We start from the raw sequence: 22941 nt of genomic DNA on the forward strand, positions 1-22941 counted from the left end.
TTTCTTAGGAAATTGTTGGTGAGTTTGTTCAGGAAGAAAATGTTATGAAACCAACTCAAGAAAAAGATAGAAAAGATAGATCAACACCTTAGAGTTCAACCTCTTCGAGGGGGCAACCTCCTTTACATTACATAAATGAATAATTCTTGGATGATACAAATGAAAAAACCTCCTTTCTATATATAGGAGTCTAAGGGGTCATAACATAATCAGAGCTAACATAACAATAATAATGTAAGGGCACAATAATAACAATAGTGGGCTTCTATGTGGCCAATAGTAACAATATGAGCACTACATGGGTACATCAATATAATAAGTGGGTTGTACTAATAACAATAAGGGGTTACACTAGTAGTATAGGGGCCTAACATGCCCCTCTCCTTCAAAAAGCGTTGTCCTCAACGCTTGAGTAGTTCTTGATGCTTCTGTATAAAATTCTTGTCCTCCCATGTGGAATCTTCAACGGGTAAGTTCTTCTACTTGATGAGATACTCTGAAATTGATCGATTTCATAGCTGTCAGGTTCTTGTTTCTGTGACTGCTCCAGGTTCCAATATGATTTTTCCTTCCTCTTCAACTTCTAGCAATATTGCTTGAATTGGGATCTTTTACAAATTTTGAATAAGTGGCCATACTTCTTCGTCCTTCTTCCATTCATCCCTTGCTTCGTTTATCCAATCTGGTTGGATAATAGAAATAACACAAAACAATGCTTCCACATCCTCATCCTTGAAGATTCTTCCCGTTCGGTAAGGGCGCCATTTTTAACTGCATGTAGTATTGCCAACATTTTCTTCTCATAAATAGCTTGCTTGAGATGTAGCAGTAAAAATACCCAATCACCTACATCAAAACATTTTTCACTACGATGTTGATCTACCTGTTGTTTCATTTGATTTTGCACCGAAGTGGCGTTATCCTTTAAAAGTTGGAGAACTTGTTGTTGATGTTTGATGTGATCTTTCTCTGCTTGAACCTTTTTCTTCTTGATATGTCCCTCTATCTCTAGATTTTGAGGAGTGGTAATTTCTTCCAATCCTTTACAAGGTATGGTTGGATTCATTTCTTGATGCTCGATGTGATCTTTCACTTCTTGAACATTTTTCTTCTTGATATGTCCTTCTATCTTGATAGTTTGAGGAGTGGTAATTTCGACCAATGAATTACAAGATATGGTTGGATTTATTTCTTCTTTCTCGATGTGATCTTTCACTTCTTGCACCTTTTTCTTCTTGATATGTCCTTCTATCTTGAGAGTTTGAGGAGTGGTAATTCTTTCCAATGCTTTACAAGATATGGTCTGATTCATTTCTTCTTTCTCTGGGGTGGGGTCCTGGCGTATATCCTCTTCTTTTGATGTTTCTTGATCCTTTTCTTCCTCCTCTTCATATTCTATGTAAAATAATTTCTTCTCAGCACACTTATGACCTTTAGTGCATTTGCTATCACAATTGTAACAAAGACCTTTTTCTCTTTTTTCTTCCAATTGTTGTGATGTAACCCTTTTAGGTTGTGGAAGGCTAGGAGAAACAACACTTCCATATTTATAATTGTGAGGGGTATGCTTCCTGGTTTCCATAATTTTTCTTTCCACTATGTCACAAAGCCCTCTTACCATTTCCAATTGTTGTGGTGTTGCTCTAAAGAAGGTGTTGCTCTTTGTATCCTCATAAAGTGCTACCATTTCCTCCGTGAAAATTGACCATGTAACAAGTTTTTTTACGAGAACAAAGCCCTTCATACCATAAAAATTGATCCGGTTCTAAATATGAAGATGCAATACATACCTTTTGTAACAGTGGTACACCATGTAGATCAAAATATTGTTCCATCTGAAGTATCCAATTTACCGGACCTTTCCATCAAACTTCCTCATCTTGCTTTTTCTTGATTTTAGGAGCTCGATCTTGAAATGACTGTAACTCTGTACTTTCGGATCTTTAAGTTCTAAAATTCTGACCTATAGTAGCCCTCTGCGTCCTCTTTCTGATGCCACTAGTCTGATCCAAATTGGATTCTCCAAGAAAGATTTAGGAACAATCTCCCAAGATGACCTGATTATAGAACTTTCCAGAAGAGCGAACTTGTATGAAGTGCCACGTGTCACTGTTTCGACCTTTGGCTCTGAAAAATATATACAAGAAACTACAGTTTGTCCTCTTTTTGTACCTTCTGATGAAATTTCAATCCGATGCTCAGAGAGAAAGTTATGACGATTTTCCCCAGGTCACTTGTTTGGAATGTAATTCCGGAGTCTGCAAGAAGACCAACTTCCTCAGGCCATGTCTCCGCAAATATAGCGTGAAAATCTCTAACATTTGGACCCGAGATTCAGAGCGATTTCTTCTCAAATGGGTTTTTTTTTTAGCTTCTAAACCGTTGCAGAAAAAAAGTTATAGCGAAAATACCACAATGACCTGTTTGGAGCAGCGAAACCCTAGAATCCAAAGCTCTGATACCAAATGTTATGAAACTAGCTCAAGAATGATGCAGGAGCATCTAACTCCTCATAAATTGAAGGGGAATCCGAAGCTGAGCGAAGAGTAGGTGGATAGTCGAGTTGAATCGAAGGAGAAAATATGGGAAATCTGTTTTAAAACAGATATAAAACAGATTTGAAGCGGATTTGATGAATATAGTATCTACCGTGCATGCATTATGGAAAGTTCCGTTGGAGAAAAATAAGGAGAGGATCTGCTCGATCCTTCCTTTCTAACGCTTCTTATGTATATAAGACAGAGATCGAGAGGGACTGATAGATATGATTTGTGAGGACATTGTGAGTAAGCAAGATGTAATCGAATCTGAGCTTGTTTCTAAGGCTGAAACGCCTTAGCCTGTAATCGTTTTGTATAATATATAAAAGCCTGTTCTGGTGTTGGTTGTGTCCGCTTACGTGTGTGTGTTTCATAATTGATTTAATTCTGTGTTATGAGCCTATTGATCGACCATCGATCACTTAAAGGATCGATGGCGATCTAAGTTATCGTTTAAATGTTATGTATGAAGAATCGTGATGCATGATGTGTGCTTTTCTGTGTCACATAGTATCGGATCGGGAAAAGGACAAATGATGGAGAGATCGATTGCGTAAATTGATGTTTAAATCGTGTAAAGCCTCTACATAAGGAACCGAGGCGAAACTCGTAAAAAGAATGGAGCGTGGAATAGAAAGACCTCGTCTTAAAAGCCTGTTGGATTTTAATTTATGCTGATGGAAGAACAGTTCTGATGTGAACAGAACCCTATTATTCAATCATTGAAGATCGATTATATTTGATTTACTTGCAGATGGGAAGAAGTGGTTCAATTCGTTTAAATCGACATTGATTGGTGTTAAGGGCTCAATCACACGGAATCGGAAAATTTTAATGCAGAGTTAGGCCACAACGTTTTGCGTTGGGAGGCTACGATTCGTTGTGAAATTCGATGCAGGATATGGCTTTAACAGTTTTGAAATATGTTGATACGTGGTTTCAAACCATCATTAGTATTTAAAAAAAAATCCTTTGTCAACATTGGTATGTGTTTGTTCAGCTATCATATACGTTGGGTTGAGTTGTGGATCCGTCAATATTTCTAGAGGTGGTGGTATATATTTTGAGATCTGTGTAAGGTGGATTGGAGCAGAATTTGTATAATACTCCCGTGAGTTTGTTTTATGTATGGATGGCACGATTTTAATAATCCGCGATCCAATTAAAAGGTTTTAAAGTTTAAAATGCTTCAAATAAGACTTAGTGGGCCATAACCCACAGGTCCAGGATCGAAGAATTTACAATGAAAGGGGATTCCGCCAAATACCCGAGATCTGTTTTCATCAAGTGGTATCAAAGCAGGGAAAGTTTCCTGCGAGGAGAAGGATTCCAGAGAGAGAAGAAGAAGCAGGAGGTACAGTTGTGCTAAAGCTGGCGAGTTAGGAGGTACAGTTGTGCTAAAGCTGGTAAGTTTGTGGTCTTACCGTCGTGCAGATGACGGCAGCGGAAGGTGAGAAGATTTGCAGCAACCTACAGCAAGGTGTGCTCAATTGGTTCAAGAGAAGAGAACCAGAAGGATGCCAAAAGACCGAGTGTGGAGGGCTTGGTGAGGTATCGTGTAACAAAGGAGACTGTTATTGCAGAGGTTGGTTGCAGCTCACAGAAGATCATAAAAGCAGTTCTACTCAAGAAATACAGTGGGTAGAATTGCTAAGGACCAGGAGAAGTATATGACCAGGAAGTCATAAAAAAATTTTACCTCGGGAGTCTGATGCAGGAGCATCTAACTCCTCGTAAATTGAAGAGGAATCCGAAGCTGAGCGAAGAGTACGTGGATAGTCGAGCTGAATCGAAGGAGAAAATATGGGAAATCTGTTTTAAAACAGATCATATAAAACATATTTGAAGCGGATTTGATGAATATAGTATCTGCCGTATATGCATTATGGAAAGTTCCGTTGGAGAAAAATAAGGAGAGGATCTGCTCGATCCTTCCTTTCTAACGCTTCTTATGTATATAAGACAGAGATCGAGAGGGCCTGATAGATCTGATTTGTGAGGAAATTGTGAGTGAGCAAGATGTAATCGAATCTGAGCTTGTTTCTAAGGCTGAAACCCCTTAGCCTGTAATCGTTTTGTATAATATATAAAAGCCTGTTCTGGTGTTGGTTGTGTCCGCTTACGTGTGTGTGTTTCATAATTGATTTAATTCTGTGTTATGAGCCTATTGATCGACCATCGATCACTTAAAGGATCGATGGCGATCTAAGTTATCGTTTAAATGTTATGTATGAAGAATCGTGATGCATGATGTGTGCTTTTTTGTGTCACATAGTATCGGATCGGGAAAAGGACAAATGATGGAGAGATCGATTGTGTAAATCGATGTTTAAATCGTGTAAAGCCTCTACATAAGGAACCGAGGAGAAACTCGTAAAAAGAACGGAGCGTGGAATAGAAAGACCTTGTCTTAAAAGCCTGTTGGATTTTAATTTATGCTGATGGAAGAACAGTTTTGATGTGAACAGAACCCTATTATTCAATCATTGAAGATCAATTATATTTGATTTAGTTGCATATGGGAAGAAGTGGTTTGACTCGTTTAAATCGACATTGATTGGTGTTAAGGGCTCAATCACACGGAATCGGCAAATTTTAATGCAGAGTTAGGCCACAACGTTTTGCGTTGGGAGGCTACAATTCGTTGTGAAATTCGATGCAGGATATGGCTTTAACAGTTTTGAAATATGTTGATACGTGGTTTCAAACCATCGTTAGTATTTAAAAAAAAATCCTTTGTCAACATTGGTATGTGTTTGTTCAGCTATCATATACGTTGGGTTGAGCTGCGGATTCGTCAATATTTCTTGAGGTGGTGGTATATATTTTGAGATCTGTGTAAGGTGGATTGGAGCAGAATTTGTATAATACTCCCGTGAGTTTGTTTTATGTATGGATGGCACGATTTTAATAATCCACGGTTCAATTAAAAGGTTTTAAAGTTTAAAACGCTTCAAATAAGACTTAGTGGGCCATAACCCACAGGTCCAAGATCGAAGAATTTACAATGAAAGGGGATTTCGGCAAATACCCAAGATCTCTTTTCATCAAAGAAAAAGATAGAAAAGATAGATCAACGCCTTAGAATTCAACCTTTTCGAGGGGGCAACCTCCTTTACATTACATAAATGAACAATTCTTGGATGATACAAATGAAAAGACCTCCTTTCTATATATAGGAGTCTAAGGGGTCATAACATAATCAGAGCCGACATAACAATAATAACGTAAGGGCACAATAATAACAATAGTGGGCTTCTATGTGGCCAATAGTAACAATATGGGCACTACATGGGTACATCAATATAATAAGTGGGTTTTACTAATAACAATAAGGGGTTATACTAGTAGTATAGGGTCCTAATAGAGAATGGGAGTGACCAATGTTTACTATGATAATCAAAGTTGCATTAAACTCTATGAGAATATAGTATTTCATGATAGGTTGCAGCGCATTGATATCAGATGTCATTCCATCAGGGATTGTGTTCAACGTGGTGTCATCCAGTTATAATATGTTCCCACAAAATATCAGGTAGCAGACATACTGATGAAAGCTTTAGGGAGAGCTAATCTCATCCAGTTCATGGAACAGATGGGTGTGGTGGAGAACCCATTTCAGTAGCAGATGTATTCTCAATTGATTCACTATCAGATGTAACAGGTTCTTATACCAATTATTGGCTTTAATAACCTAAAACAAGTAGACATACAAATATATTTGAAGAATAAAATGTAAGAACATGGGGAGTGAGAAATGTATGGAGGGGAAAAATCATTAGATTATGCCATCTCTAAGTTATATTTAGTTTCTAACTTCTCTCTTATACAATTATAGGTGATTGTAATAGCTATATCAAACTCAAATATTTTCCATTATTGCATTTTAACCAAATGCGTAACATCATCTCCTACCATTCTTCTCTAAGTAACTTCTTTTTGGAATCACAAGTAGGAGGTGCTAGATGAGTTGTTTATTTGGTTCTGAATATAACTGAAAAAGTCTACGAGCCATTTAATTTATATTACTGCTTTACTTATCTTGTAATTTAAATTTCCATCTTTACGTTCATCTAATCATTTCATCACAATTTAGTAAGAATAATCATGGAACTAAATACTCTCAAATAAAAAATTTGCATGTATGACCAAAATCTCAGATCTGATTTACCGTTCATTCTCTCATTGTTTATAATATACTAGGTATGAAACATAATAAAAAATTATCATTGTTCTTAATATACTAGTATCAAACATAAGAACAAACCATGGGCATAATATTATCCCATGTCCTTCATTCTCTGTTGGTTTCTATTATAAAAAACAAAAAAAGTTTGAATTGGGTACATTTTTTTTACCACTAGCATGAACGAGCTGGCTCATATGATGTTCAACACATATTTAGCCAACAATTATCTTCCACTATTGAATATGGTAGGTTAATCATGATGCACATTAAATTGGCTTTAATTCAAGATGCACATTAAATTTCAAAAATGTTACAAGGCGCACAACAACACACGCACACAAAAATAAAAACATACATATAAATTAGACTACTTACATGAAATAATGTACCAATGTGTCACAATCAATTTTAGCAGTGAGGACATACGCGGAATTAAAATATCACAATCAACATGACGAAGTTGTTTTTCCCATGAGTGTCATGCTTTCAAGGTCTACCCACCCTTTTTTTCTTTACCTAGTTTTTTTTTCAAAATAGGAAAAATCATCCCTTTCCCTCCATCTATGCTTATTCTTACCATTCACCCAAATTAACATTTTCCTCTAGCTAAGGTTATCCTTCCACCAAACATAACATTTCTCTCCAATTATGTAGTTTCCTCGTAGCAATCTTTCTCTTGTGAATTTTGGAATAATTTGGGAATGTTCCAATAGTGACTTTTATCACTCTCCTCCTTTATGTCCACCCTCCATACTTAGCCACTTAACAATTCCTTGGACAACAAGAAGCACAAAAAATCACATGTATTTTTCCATAACATTTCCAAGAGAAAGTAAACATTCATTTACTATAAAATTTATTTACATAAACCAGTCAACTTAAGTCTTGGCCCGACAATCAACATGTCCACTCGATATTTACAAGTAAAATATATTATAATAATATATGTAAAAGAAATTGCACCAGAGGTATCACTCAGCCTATCCACATGAGTATTTATCCTAATTATGATTAGGCAAGAGTCTCCTTGTAGGCAAGCAAGCTTAGGAATGGTATGAGGCCATTTGGTGACCACATACATCTGCTGCTTGCTCCGACTCACCATGGAAAAAACCTTTGTCGCTTCTTTTCAATAGATGGAAACACAATGGATGATCAAGATATAACAAGGAAATAAAATGAAATACAAATTTAAAATCAAAATACAGAGATATAGTGAAACAAAACTTCAATTAATAAATTGAAATGATGAAACTATTTATATGTATAATGAAAGCAAACTAGCTTGAATGGTACTAGCTTATCTCTAAGAAGAGATGTGATAGCTACACACCTTCTAAACTATGTTATAATGAGGCTCAAAGGCCTTTTTATCATAAAGAAACAATGAAAATCCCTAAATATATAAAACCCTAACCCTAGGAGATGAAGCACTAAAGGCTTATGGGCCCCAATGGGCTAAGTCGGAACATCAACTCCTTGGGGTTGTAACTTTTGCATACAATCTCTATTTGGCACACACGGTTAGAAAGGTCTATCCAAGGAGAAAAGCGTTTAATTACCAATGTTATTCAAAGACTCACATTGGTTCGTTCCCCCAAAAAATGTTGTTTAGGGCCTCAAAATAGCTCTGGAAGTTCAACAGGTGAGACAACCAAAATAGGGAAATTATGTTGTGAGCTAGTGGAATAGGTGGGTGGGAACCAATATCGACCTAGATTAGTCCTCCCCCTTAGGAAGCAATGGTCTCATTTTCATTGAGTGTGTGCATAATGAGGAAAATTCTGCTAAACTTGGTCCTTGGTGAGCCACTTGTCTTGGTGTAAGAGTTGGCCTGCTTTGACAACCCAATAGAGTTAGATTCTCTATTGGCAGGTGTTCTTAATATGCGTGTTCGTGATCTGATCAATTGTTGCATGTTCAATGCAATCTGGGTCAAGCTTCATCATTCATCAACATCTTGTAGGTGGTATGGAATTCTGAGTCAATATCGTATAACTGCGACCTTCCAGATGTCTCATTCCCACAAGAGTTGAGAACTATGTTTAGTACCATAATCAGGGGTCGACTAAGGTAGTTCGTAAATGTGAATAGTGTTTCCCTTCTTGTATTAATGTTCAAATGGAATTGTTGCATATATGAAAACCATTTCTAGTGGCAATCATTCTATAACTTCCCCTATGTCTGCATAAATTGAAGAGGTAGGTGATCCAAGTGGATGATCGTCTCCTTCCTAGAATATAATGTTTTCATTACCGACGGGCGTGTACAATGGAATATGTCTTTTTATCATAGGTGGCATATCTTCAAACAATGTCTCAATACGATAGGGCACTAGATGCCCTTGTTGAGTGAGGACTACACCAATAACATTGTTAGAGGCATCTGTCTCAATCTTAAATGGTTGTTAGAGGTTTGGTAGGGTGAGGATTGGTACAGAGAATAGGCGGTGTTTCAATTCAACGAATTCCTTTTGTTGTGGCTCGGTCCAAAAAAATTATGATTTTTCTCTACCCTTGGTAACTTGGCTTAAGGCCCATGTCATTTGAGAGAATCCCAACATGGATCTTAGACAAAAATTAGCAAGGCCGAATAATTTGTGAATCTTTGTTAGAGTCGTCAAGGTCAGTGAATCACAAATGACTTGGATCTTATCTAGATCTGCATGCACACCTTGCTCATCAATATTGTAACCCAAATATTGGACTTTGTTCATGCCAAATGAGCAATTTTCCAAGTTAGCACATAGCTTGTGTTGTGACAGAGTTTGAAGGACCTACCGAATATGTTACGAGTGCTCTTCCAAACTCTTGCTAAATATGAGGATATCATCTTGATATACAACCATGAATGACTTGGTTAAAAGTCGTATGATGTCATCCATCAGCCTCATGGATGTTGCAGGGACATTCGTCAAACCGTAGGGCATGACTAACCACTCAAAAGACCCTCCTTGGAATTAAACTCGGTCGTCTACATATCCGTGGGTTCCATTGGAACTTGGTAGTAGCCGGAATTCAAGTTAATCTTGCTGAAGTACTTGGACCCCACGATATGGTCAAGAAGTGTTAGAAATTAAACAAAAATAAATGGAACATAAATTATTGTGAAAACACAAACACAGAAAAGCATAAACCAAGAAATAAATAACGATGGAACACATAAAATATTGTGAAAACACAAACACAGAAAAGCATAAAACAAGAAAGACAAAAATATGTGGTTTACCCAATTTGGGTTATGTCTATGGAGAAAAAACCAGAACTTCCTTTATATTACCTAGCAAACTAAAGGGATACAACCTGCAATCAAATCCATTGTATCTTCATCTTTTCTCTAACACAGTCTCCTTTCTTCTTCTCACACAGAATAATAATACACGGCCGCAATACAATTCCCTCGCATAAACCGAGTGTTGTCTTCTAAGGAAAAAATCCCCAAATTAACATAACTTCTACCGTGAGATCTTCCAGCTAATGAACGACATAAATTGACTACAAAATTACAACATTTTACAAGGAAATTTTTATCTAATCTTTTGCTTCGGGTGCACTACATGCGAACCCTCACCAGAGGGGTTCCCTGGGTGACACTAGTGGGGGGGACACCCCCCAACACCCCTCGGTCAGGGATTGGGATCCAACCATGACTAAAAACAAAACCTCTGAATCAAGAAGATAATCAATCTCAAAACCCAACAAGAAGGTAATCAATTCATGGAATCAACATTATATTTCCCTAATTGTGGTTTTGTTCAAATCCTGATAATCATTGTAGAGGCTCCACGTTTCATCCTTCTTCTGCACAAGTATGATTGATATCCCACAGGGTGAGGAACTTGGTCAGATGTGCCCTTTTTTTGGTAGTTCCTGGATCTTCTGCTTGATTTCCTCGTTTTCCAGAAGAAAATAGTGATAGATTGGCCCATTAGGTAGAGGTGTGCTAGGGGTCATGTTTATTCAATGTTTGACCTAACAGTCCAAAAGTACTTATGTGGGTGAGGAGAAGATGTCATTGTACTATTCGAAAACCTTATCCACTTGTCTTTGTTGTGTAGAGAATTCCTTTTTGGAGGCCATGGATTTGGACATGATATTCCCCTTACTTTGAGAGTGTATCAAGAAGAAAATAATTTTCCCAATCTGAGAGATGAACTTACTGCATTGCTTAGTAAAGATCAAAGAAATGGTAATATGCAGGGCTAGCTCTGGTATCCTATATAATTTTTTTCCCAAAGTAATAAAAGTAGTACAAGGTCTAGACTCATACATAACATGATGCTTCCACAAGTATGTTTGGCCTAACAAAACATAACAAAATTCAAGGGGAAACATCACCCAACACCTCATTTATGAAAGGATTAATGGTTTAAGGCAGGTGGCACTATTGGCTAGCACAAAGATCTCGCCCTTGGTGGCTGCACCTGATTGTGTATGGATATGAGTGTGGGCCTAACTACTTAAGTACGTCTGGTAAGATGAGGTTATTTTGACTCCCACTATCAGCAATGAAACACAGAGGCACACACTTCACCCACAATTTGGAATGGAAGAGACGCTCACCCTCTTCCAAATCTTCAAGCTCATTTTGTTGGATCTTAGTGGAGGCAACAGTGGCACTGGGTTTTGCATCAATAATGTTTTTCTTGTTTTCAGGTTTTGTTTCATAATCCGAACCTACATTTGACTCTGAAGATTTTAGCTCAACTACCAATGATTTTTTTTTGCGACATTCATTTGTGTTATGAGTGGAGCTCGTGGAACTCACACCACTTTCTTGTACATTTCTTCGTCTCCCCATTATTATTATTTGTTGCAACTTTAATGGGTTATCGTGGGGTGTTCCTCCATGGCACTGTCCTTTGTTTTTTAGTTTGGGGTTGTCCTTGCCCTTCTTCAGATTCGTAGATCCAAACTCTCAGTTCTTTTGTTTAAATTTTTGCTCGATTTTTAAAGCATATCAATATGATGTGCAAGCGGGCAGATATTCAGGAACTCCACTTTTGTTTGGATGTATTTGTGGAGACAACCAAGGCACTTGAGCACTAGATATTACTCAGAGTCCTTGATACCTAGCTTTGCGTGCAAGTTATGAAATATATTTGTGAACTCTAGTAATTCTTTGACCCTTTCTAGTTGTGTGGTCCATTTTATGTACTTATCTTCAAAACTTCTAAAGAGGGTAGTAATGTTCCTTAACAACATCCCTAAAATAGTTCCACTAGGGTCCGACTGCAAATAGGGGGGATTCCTCCATGGCCCTTTTCTCATAATAAGTCTCCCACCAATCCTTGACATAGAGGATGACCTTTAGGGCTGCAAAAGTAATCCTTTCCCTATCGACGAAATTATGGACCAAAAATTATCCTTCCAGTATATTTAGCTATTTATCTAGATCATCTACATCTAGATGTGCTTCAAATATAGGAATATCAAAGTTAACTTCTACCTTAAAGTGGGCAGTTCCTCTAAAGTGATTGTTGAATGAGGATGCATCGCCTATTGGTCTATGTCAAGGGATCTTGGAAAAAATATCCATCATCTTATTCATTTGTCACTCGAGGGCTTCCTTGAGCAACACTTTTATAGGATTGCATGCTCCCTCATCCTTTTTTTCTTCCACCATGGGAGGCCATCAAGGTCAGTGAGGATGGTCTTGTAAGGGTTCAACTCCTTATTTCCCAACTTCATTGGAGACATGCAGAATAAAATAGAGAAAGAGAAGACCTCTCTGATAGCATTGATCTAGGTTTAAGAAGGGAATCAAATGAAATAAAATTTTAAAATCAAAATATAGAGATACAATGAATTGAAATTCGATTAATAAATAGAAATGTTGAATTTGTTTACTTTAGGAATGAAAGAAAACTAGATTGAACGGTGGTAACTTATCTCTGAGAAGAGATGCGACAATTATGCACCTTCCAAACTTGTTACAATTACGCTCGAAGACCTTTTTATCATGAATAAATAACGATAAACCATAAACATTCAAAACCCTAACTCTAGAAGATGAAGTGCCGAAGTGGTATGGGCCTTGATTGGGTATGTTGTAACATCAACTTCTCGGGGAAGTAACTTTGACATAAAATCTTCATTTGGCATACATAATAGCCCATTAGAAAGGTATATCCAAGAAGGTATATCAAAACCGATCACGAAGATCAAGACCTAAAATTGCCAAAAATAGAAAATTGCCAAAACAAGAAAATTATGCTTTGAGGCAATGGAATAGGTGGGTGGCCACCAATATCTACCTGGATCAATGAAAGAAACCTTGCAAACGATTCAATATAGAAACATGTGGTATGCATTAGAGATTATGCAATTCGTTAAGCTTATTGTATCTTAGCATCTCATGGGTGAGCCTGGTGGAATCCTCTTGACAACATGAAAAGTAAAGGGGAGGATGACGAGTATTAATTGGTAAACCATTATTAAAATTAAATTCCCTTAATTTAAATCTCTATTATCCGCTTAATTTTGCATTTATTTTGTCCATGCTATAATAAAAAGAATCCTTAAATGCCTATTTTTGTGAAGTAATTGTTAAATTGTTATGGTGGAAAACTATTCTTAGCATCACATGTCGTCATGGGAAGAGGATCTCGAACAAACTGTAGATGCTTCTAATTTAGTAAAGAAATCCTAATTTTCACATGACAAGTTCGAGTGGAGTAAAACAATGATAAAGATAGACATCACGTTGAATAAATTTGGGAGTCCCAATCAAACAAATTCTCAATCACATACAATAAAGTAATCATTCTTTCTAGCATTTTCAACCAACACTAAATATGTATTGGTATTGCTAACCAAAATGTGAAATATGTTATCTTTAATAGCTTGAAACAAGCACACATACAAATAGACTTGAAGAATAAGTAAGAACAAAGGGAGAAAAAAAATCCCCAAATGGGAAAAGCTATTAGATTATAACATCCCTATGTTACATTTACATTATAACTCACCTCCTATATAATTATAGGCAATCGTAACAGTTATGTCAAACTCGATTATTCCTAGATATTTCATTATATTCAAATGCATCATAGCTCATATATAACTAACTTCCTTTCCCAGAACACAAGTGGAAATTACTCCAATATACTTCCCCTAAATAAATACTTTTGATCTCAACACACAATCCTAATTTGTTTTCCTCCATTCCCACTACTACAAAGACATAAACAATTTCACTCCCTCTACATCCTCACCAATCATCATCATGGGTGTTATGGGGTTAACTCGTAACCATTACACCTATGGGTTTTCTCTTTGGTTTATTACTCCAATATACTTCCCCTTAATAAATACTTTTGATCTCAACACACATTCCTATTTTTTTACCTCCATTCCCACTACTCTGAAGACATAAACGTTTCCACTCCCTCTACATCCTCACCAATCATCATCATGGGTGTTATGGGGTTAACACGTAACCATTACACCTATGAGTTTTTTTTTTTTTTTGTTTAACCTCAACTGTTACGAGTGGTTTTGCTTACTACTAAGAGAATATCACATTATATGCTTTCTGTCAACCACAAGCATTAGTGATTTCAACCATGAACCTTACTTTACAAACTATTTTTAAGAGTACCATTAAATTTTCAACATAATAGATTTTGGGAGTATACATATCGCATTAGACTTGCATAAGCATTCGCTCAAGTACATTCACTTCAAATTTCCATTCCTCATCAAAATATTAGTTAAGCAGGACCATTAAACTTTTAGGAATGTTTTTTTATTTGTGTCAACACTTTATTTTCACAAATATTGTTTTCATTTGCATCTGCACATCAATATTATTCTTTCTTGATTCTTTCATTTCTTCATCCCCCACATTTTTTCCATCTTTCCTTGTTCTTTAGGTCTTAGGTCTTCATCGTTCACTTTCATTTTCTTATGTTGCTACATCATTCTCTTTCTCATCATCTTCTCTCATCATTCTCTTTGTTGTTTCATCCCTTTCCTCTTTATTGTTGCTTCCTTCTTTTGTCATGAAATCACCTTCTTTCCTACAAACAATTAGTTATTGATGGCCATATAAAAAGGAATTCATCTACCAAAATAAATGGACACTATCTATTGTACTCGCTAGTTCTTTGAGAATCCTTTTCAGTTATAAGACTCATCAACTTAAAACTCTCTCTTCAATATAACTTAGGCCTCACCTTCTAAGATTATCCCAACCTTCTAAGATTAATCTATCTCACTCGACTTCTTTGATGTCACATCAAGCTAGCATACAAGTACACCTGACACCCTCATACATACACTAGTGGTTAATTCCACAACTTGATGTCACATCCTCTCTCTACATAATAAAATATTCTCTACATGATTCCTACATGTGTGATGTGACTTAATGAGGCTTACAAAACATGAGGGAAAAACAACTTGTATATGCTTAGACTTTTACAGAACCATGACCGAGACTTTATGGGGTGTGGAGTAGAATTGAACATACACCCCTTTACAACCAACCTCATTACAACATTTCAAATAAAGGTACAGCAAGCATGCAAAATGATTATCTAACTGATAATGTGACCATTAGTCCATGATACTGATTAAATGCTCTAAAATTGAAAGTCCTTTACATATGTGTAAAATACAAGCCCATTACAATCTCTCATCATACATGCATTTCACTTTATTTCTCATAATTTATACTTCATTTTTTTTTAATTTATGTTAATAAAATAACATTTCACTTCCTTTTTCTTTTTAAAGAAATGAGAAATATTATCTTTACCTTTCATGTTCCACCATAATTTGATGTAACTTCCATTCACTTGATACTTACAACATAGTATTATAAATAAAACCAACTTCTTACATGTTCTTCCTCCTGAAAATTTTGTGATTAGTTTTTTTGTCTTTACTTTCACATTTCTCTTTGTTTCTTCCTCCTGAAAATTTTGTGATTAGTTTTTTTGTCTTTACTTTCACATTTCTCTTTGTTTCTTCCTCCTGAAAATTTTGTGATTAGTTTTTTTCCTTTACTTTCACATTTCTCTTTGTTTCTGCCTCATTTCTTATTTGCACAAACATAATTGCTGCTTGTGAAAATAATATAAAAAATAAAAATAAAAACATACTCAACTTACTAATAATCTCATATTCTAAAACTATCTTAAAATTTTGCAAACCCTTATATATAGCTAGTTAAAAACTCTATAAATTTTTTGTTCATGTAAATACAATAAGCATATAATATGCTTTCAAAATGCTATCCATAACTCTTTTATAACAATGATATAAAATATTCTATTATAAGGACTTTGCTGAAATGTTATAATAACTTTTAAGCCGTATCTTTCTCGTCCCTCTAGATTAGCTTTAAAAACTTGTCCATAAGGTCAAGGGGTGTCTAAGGCCCGTGTTCAATCTCGTACAATTCGGATGGTATTATTCTATTGGTGAGTAGATAGTTTTTCTATCTGGCATTGAGCCTACCCCGTGCCTAAGCCCAACCTGATTAAAAAAAAAGAATTGAACACCGTTACAATTCTAACCTAATCACTTTAAGAACAACACTACTTTAAAAACTGATTAGATTTCAAACCAATATGCAAATAGTATACCTTGAAAAACTCTCATTGTTACTACCAAGAACTTCACATCCATTGCACCAATCGCTTCCAAGGTAAACCATGATTAAAAGAGTCAAGATAACTAGTACATCTATTGCACCAATCACTTCCAAGCAACAACATTATGGTAGAGTAATTTTTAAAAAGTTAACATAGTCAAGATAATACAAAAAGTTCCTATGATTAAAAAAAGTCAACATAGTCCAAATAACTAGTATAAAAAGTTGTTAATCCAATAAAACTTAAATCTAGACAATGGAGATTATCATTAAACCCTTCCTACTACCTAAAATAGCAAATAATAAAAACCCTCGTGGTTACGGCCAACAACTTCACATCCATTGCACGAACAATATAAATGCGTCCCTTCGCACCACAATTGCCATTTGCCACAGCCGCATTGACGTTGATCGAACTACAACTACCATTTGCAAGCACACTATCATGGCCTTTCTCGTCCACTTCCGTTCACACCCTCTTGCAACACAGAACACTGCAAACAAAACCCTTCACCGCAGATTTTGATGAAGCAAGCCAAACCTTTGTGACATCGCATTTCAATGGAAATATTTATGCAGTTCAATTTGAAAATACGAAATTTTATGAGCTGGGAGCTATTTTAAAACTAATACAAAATAAACACCTACTTTAGGGACTTTCCCGGGTATAACTATGCCACAGCAAACTGCACCAGTCTGCTGGTACATTGGTCACCTGTTAACACATCGTACCTCTCTTTTACTTGATCGAAGTTGATCAGCGATTGGCGTTCGAAGATCCTCACACACGGGTTCTCCTACTTGAAAGTCTTATTGCAGAGCCTTGCTCAATACCACTAACTCTTACACGCACACGTCTTCTCCACTTCTATTCATCTCTTATGCCAATACTGGAGTGGCTGTGCTGTTCTCCACGGCAATACAGTGAACATCATTTTAAACGAACAATTTTTTACACATGGGATCACGTCTCATTTTTTTAAAAAGAGGATTAAATATTGCAAAGCAGATGCGCTATCAAATGTATCAGGTTCTGATACCAATTATTGGCTTTAATAGCCTGAAAGAAGCACATACAGAAATATATTTGAAGAATAAAATGTAAGAACATAGGGAGTGAGGGAAAAATCATTAGATTATGCAATCTCTAAGTTATATTTAGTTTCTAACTTCTCCCTTGTACAATTATAAGCGATTGTAACAGTTATATCAAACTCGGATATTTTTTGTTATGCCATTTTAACCAAATGCATAACATCATCTCCTACCGTTCTTCTCTAAGTAACTTCCTTTCTGGAATCATAAGCATAAGTAGAAGGTGCTAGATGAGTTATTTATTTGGTTCAGAATATAATTGTTTCTGGAATCATAAGCATAAGTAGGAGGTGCTAGATGAGTTATTTATTTGGTTCAGAATATAATTGAAAATGTCTACTGGCCATTTAATTTATATTACTGCTTTACTTATCTTGCAATGTAAATTTCTAACTAACTTTCTTTCTGGAATCATAAGTATAAGTAGGAGGTGTTAGATGACTTATTTATTTGGTTCAGAATATAATTGAAATAGTCTACGTGCCATTTAATTTATATTACTGCTTTACTTATCTTGCAATGTGAAAACTTTCCATCTTTATGTTCATGCAATCACTTCATCGCAATTTAGTAAGCATATTCATGGAATTAAATACTCTCACATGAAAAAATTGCATGTGCGGCCAGAACCTCGGATCTAATTTACCGTTCATTCTCTCGTTGTTTATAATATACTAGGTATGAAACATAAGAACAAATCATGTTATAATATTATTCCATGTATTTTTTTTGGTTCATATTATAACCAGAGTTATGTGGTTGTATGTTATTGTTTTTTATAAAGCATAAATGAATATTGTGGATATAGTATTTAGTTGGTTTAATTTAAATGATATATGTATTTAATTAACTAAGAAAACAAAAAACATTTTATAATACCATAAATAAAAAATAATAATAAAATTGCAAAATATTAACTATAGTAAGTAAAACATTTCATAAACAATCACGTCACCAAATGACTTTTATTAATCTTCAATATTATTAACTGTGAAAATTACACGTCTCTCATTTTTAATATAAATATATAATTAATAAATTCAGACCATATCTAACTGTCCTTAAAACAAAGAAAATATTATAATAATTTTCAAAATTAAGAAAATTATTATAATTTTAATTTATAATTTGGCATGGAATTTCTCTGGAAGGTTCCATTATTAGATTTTATGTTTGAAATGAATCTACCTCTGATCTTAACATTCTGTCTTTTAATAAAGAAATGTGATTGGTTTTCAAGGATTATGAAATGAGACTTAATTGTCCGCTCTTAGCATTCTGTCTTTTAATAAAGAAATGTTATTTGTTTTCAAGGTTTATGGAATGAGACTTAATTGTCCGCTCACCCATTCTGTCTTTTAAGAAAGAAATGTTATTTGTTTTCAAGGTTTATGGAATGAGACTTAATTGTCCGCTCATCCAATGTTGGTGACGTCGGTGTTTGTTAAAGGACGGTGGAATTTCTCTGGAAGGTTCCATTATTAGATTTTATGTTTGAAACGAATCTACCTCTGATCTTAACATTTTGTCTTTTAATAAAGAAATGTTATTTGTTTTCAAGGTTTATGGAATGAGACTTAATTGTCTGCTCATCCAATGTTGGTGATGTTAAAGGACGGTAAAAGCATGAACATATTAATTTGATCGTTATATTAATTTTGTTTAGATTTCTTAATTTTATACTTTATACTTTAAATTGTAATAAGGTAAATGTTGTTTTCCTATTTTCATATATTGTAGATATGTAATTTGCCTCCATTAAAAAATGATAGCCAGAATAATCATTGTATAGAAATTTAACAATATTTTATATAAATTAACCCATCAAATCATACAGATATATGTGACATGTGTTTAATAATAATATATTTGGATATTTCATTTAACTTTGTAAGAATTGTATTTGATATTTCATGGTCATTAAAAAAAATTGAAGTTGATTTATTATATAATATTATTTTATTCATTGATTTTATTATTTATCATTAATTGTGGTATAAAATTGATTTTGATGACTTCTATATTTTTGGATCGAGCTAAAAATTAAGTTTGTAGTCATTTTAGGCATTGAGATAATAAGTCACTTGACACTGGGATTGGGGATTAGACAGATAGGCTACTGACATATTAGCCCATTGACACAAGAATTTGAATATAATATATATATATATATATATATATATATATATATATATAATTAGATATTTCTTACACAAATTTTCATTTATCATACAAATTCATTGATTCAAACATAGATCTTCGTAAATTTTACAAAGTAACATTATGCATAAAATTGCAATAGAGAAACATTTGTGGGAATTTATGGATCAGCAAAGCATAATTGAAACAAATAAGCTAATTTCAAAATTTTAGAGAAATAATAAAAAAAATTAAATGATTTAATATTTAAAATTTAAATGTTGTAAAAATTTATGCTTTCAAAAACTACATTTTAAATAACAAAAAGTCACACTCAGAACCAAATTATATGGTGGTGTTAATTTTTATTTTGTCCAAATTATATAGTGTTGTTAATTTTTATTTCGTTTTGATCTAATATAATAAAACACAAATCATACCAATGAAGTTAACTAAACTAAATGAGTAACAATATTAGATGATTTAACCAATAAAAATAAATAATATTATCACATAAACACATTTAATTTTATATTTGTTATTTTAAATTTATTTAATTTTATATTTATAAAAAAAAATGACAGATTTGAAAAAATATGGTTTAAAAGAGCTTAAAAAGGAAAATTTATAATTCAAATTCAAATGATAGATAGTCTAATATATTATAAAATATTCCTATACATATATTCCATATATATATAAAATTATAATTTTAAAAATTTAATGTGTTACAAATATTCCCTTTTATGGATAATATATACATATTTTAAGAATCAAATTACTTGGAAGAAAAATTAGCTGTGAAAATAATTTCAATTTTATCTATTTTATCTAAATTTATAGTGTTAGTCTATCAAATTTGTTCAATTTATTTCTATCTATGGCCTCTTCACATTTTTTTAATAAGCCATTATATTAAGATAAATATGAATTTTTTTTGTTTTTAAATAATAATTAATAAATAATTATTTTGAGATAAATATGTATTAATTTTTATATTTTATAAAAATAATTATTTAATGATTTAATTTTAATTGATATTATTTAATTTTACTGTTTAGTTATAAATAATATAATATTTACATTTAAAAAAGGTATTAATATAATTTTATTGATTAAATTGAATGGTTTATAAACTATTTTAATATATTATTTAAATAGTTTATAAGTTATTTTAATATTTTATAATAAATAAAATATAAAAAAATATGTGAAAATTTCAATCACACATTTTTAATAAAAAATTTGATATTTAACTTGTATATTTTCTAAATAATTAATATTTGATGATTTAACATGATTTGATGTTTTTTTATTATTATTATTTACTTGTATATAATATAAAAATCTTATTAGAATTTCAATTTTATAGTTTTTCTTTGTTACTCATTAAAATGACAATATACTTACCTTAGTTGAAAATATATATTTTCTTATCTGTTATTTTATTATTTTTATTTATTAGTTATAATTGTATATTTGGTTAAAGTTGTCACACTAAATATTCTCCAATTTATTTGAAATTTGTTTGTAAATAAAATATTTATAATTATTCAGTTTGTTCAAAATTATTGTACCAAGTATTTTTCAATTTATTACAATATTTATATTAAATGGTCTTTAATTTATTATATTGTTTTTCTTAGACCACAAAATTATAATACAAACTTTCTTAGTCAACAATTAGACTTAATCTCCCAATTTATCTATCTTTTATCCTAAGGACTATCCTCATGTATTATTAATTTTTTTTGAAATTAAATTTAAAATATATTTTTAAATAAATTATATTTATATTTATAAAATACATATTAATTAATGTATGCCGAATTTATCCTTAATAAAATTAAATATTTTTTCTACCCCGTATTAAAACCTATAGCTATAAACTCAAGTTTAAACCAATCCCGAAAAAATAAAATCTATAAACATTCATGTGTCAAAATAGAGTGAAAGCCCAATGGTAAACAATTTGTAAATTTGCTTATCACCTCTAAGATGATATTGAGACAATACCTAATTCAGTAATACAATACTTAGCAAGAAGCTGTTTTGAGGGACCCTACAACAAGTAGTTGATAAAATGGATTTTTTTATTGTTAATTAATAATTATAAATTTCGTTTAAACATGAACAAAAAATTTATAATTAAAAATTTATTTATTTTATTTTGTTAAAACATTAATCAATCATGCATATAAAAGCATTCAATATAAACTTTATATAGATGATAAAATCAACACTTCTATTTATTTTTTTCCCAGAAGAAAAAATACGCTCACTTTTATATCAAAGCTTATGTTTACTTGAAAACTGAACATGGCAAAAATGTTCCAACAAAAACAACAAGTATATAATATATTAAATTAATTTCTTTTGACGACATCGAGTCCGAGTGAAATTTTCTTTAGCAATTTCCTCGTACATAAAAACATGTTAAAAAAATTATCAATGTTAAATATGGAAGATAGAGACTTATTTATTAAACTGAGCAGTTTTTAGGTAAGGGTTTCACCTAGAGACTGTGTTTGACAGAACGTTATATTCATTCATCATTAATATTTATGAGTAAAATTTTTCTATAACAATTATTAAAAAAAAAAAAAACAAATTCCTCATTTAAATCTCACAGATAACTAATGAACTCACTCTCTCCTAAACCATTAACTTTAACCATAACATATTAATCCATATACTATATCGGTCAATAAATAAATATCACTAATTTTCTTCACATTACATACATTGAATAACATAAAAGACAAGGCCAAGTAATTCTTTTTCTTAATCCACTAATCTAAATCTCACGTATAACTAATAAACTGACTCTCTCCTAAAATATACTTTTCCATTAACTTTAACCATAACATATTAATCCATATACTATATCGGTCGATAATATAATATATCACTAATTTTCTTCACATTACTTACATTGAATAACATAAAAGACAAGGCCAAGTAATTATTTTTCTTAATCCACATTTTAGTTGATTCTAATTAGTTTATGAAACTGCAGTGACCCGACACACGAAAATAAAAAAAATAAAAATTAAGGGCTAATATTGGCTATTAGCTAACTGTCCATTTTTGGCCCAAAAGATTTCACTATTGAAAGAAAGAATTCGCCCAAATTTCTATGGGATCAAATCGTGCTCTAGAGGATAGCAAGGTTCGTAACCTACCAATCGAATTTTAAGAAGCATATTTTCCTGCATACGATTAATGTATTATTCAGCGTAGTTTTGATTAGGGATTCTTGAAATTAGTTAGTTTTTTATGGCGAATTCTTGAAATTCGTTAGGTTCCATGTATATAAATTTGAGAAATTCAATACATCGTTGCTACAAACAACGACCCATTAAAAAAAACTCA

General features: G+C 33.0%; 1 protein-coding gene across 4 annotated transcripts in view; it reads right to left on the reverse strand.

Annotated features, from left to right (window-relative positions):
- Positions 1–16128: 16128 nt before the first annotated feature.
- The window catches only part of LOC149212063 (MADS-box protein SOC1-like), a 300150-nt gene continuing 293337 nt past the window's right edge, over positions 16129–22941 (reverse strand). For 3 of the 4 annotated variants that reach the window (XM_089391682.1, XM_089391680.1, XM_089391686.1), the window contains one exon: positions 16526–17236. In XM_089391682.1, the coding sequence (XP_089247808.1) occupies positions 17201–17236 (36 nt within the window). In that variant the 3' untranslated portion in view covers positions 16526–17200. Of the gene's footprint in view, positions 16215–16525; positions 17237–22941 lie in introns of those variants that run through there. The other variant, XM_089391683.1, reaches the window with a different exon arrangement.

Source organism: Pinus tabuliformis, chromosome 1_1 (assembly GCF_031772625.1).
Source record: "Pinus tabuliformis cultivar Carrire ecotype Pingquan chromosome 1_1, CPIR1, whole genome shotgun sequence".
NCBI lineage: Eukaryota > Viridiplantae > Streptophyta > Pinopsida > Pinales > Pinaceae > Pinus > Pinus tabuliformis.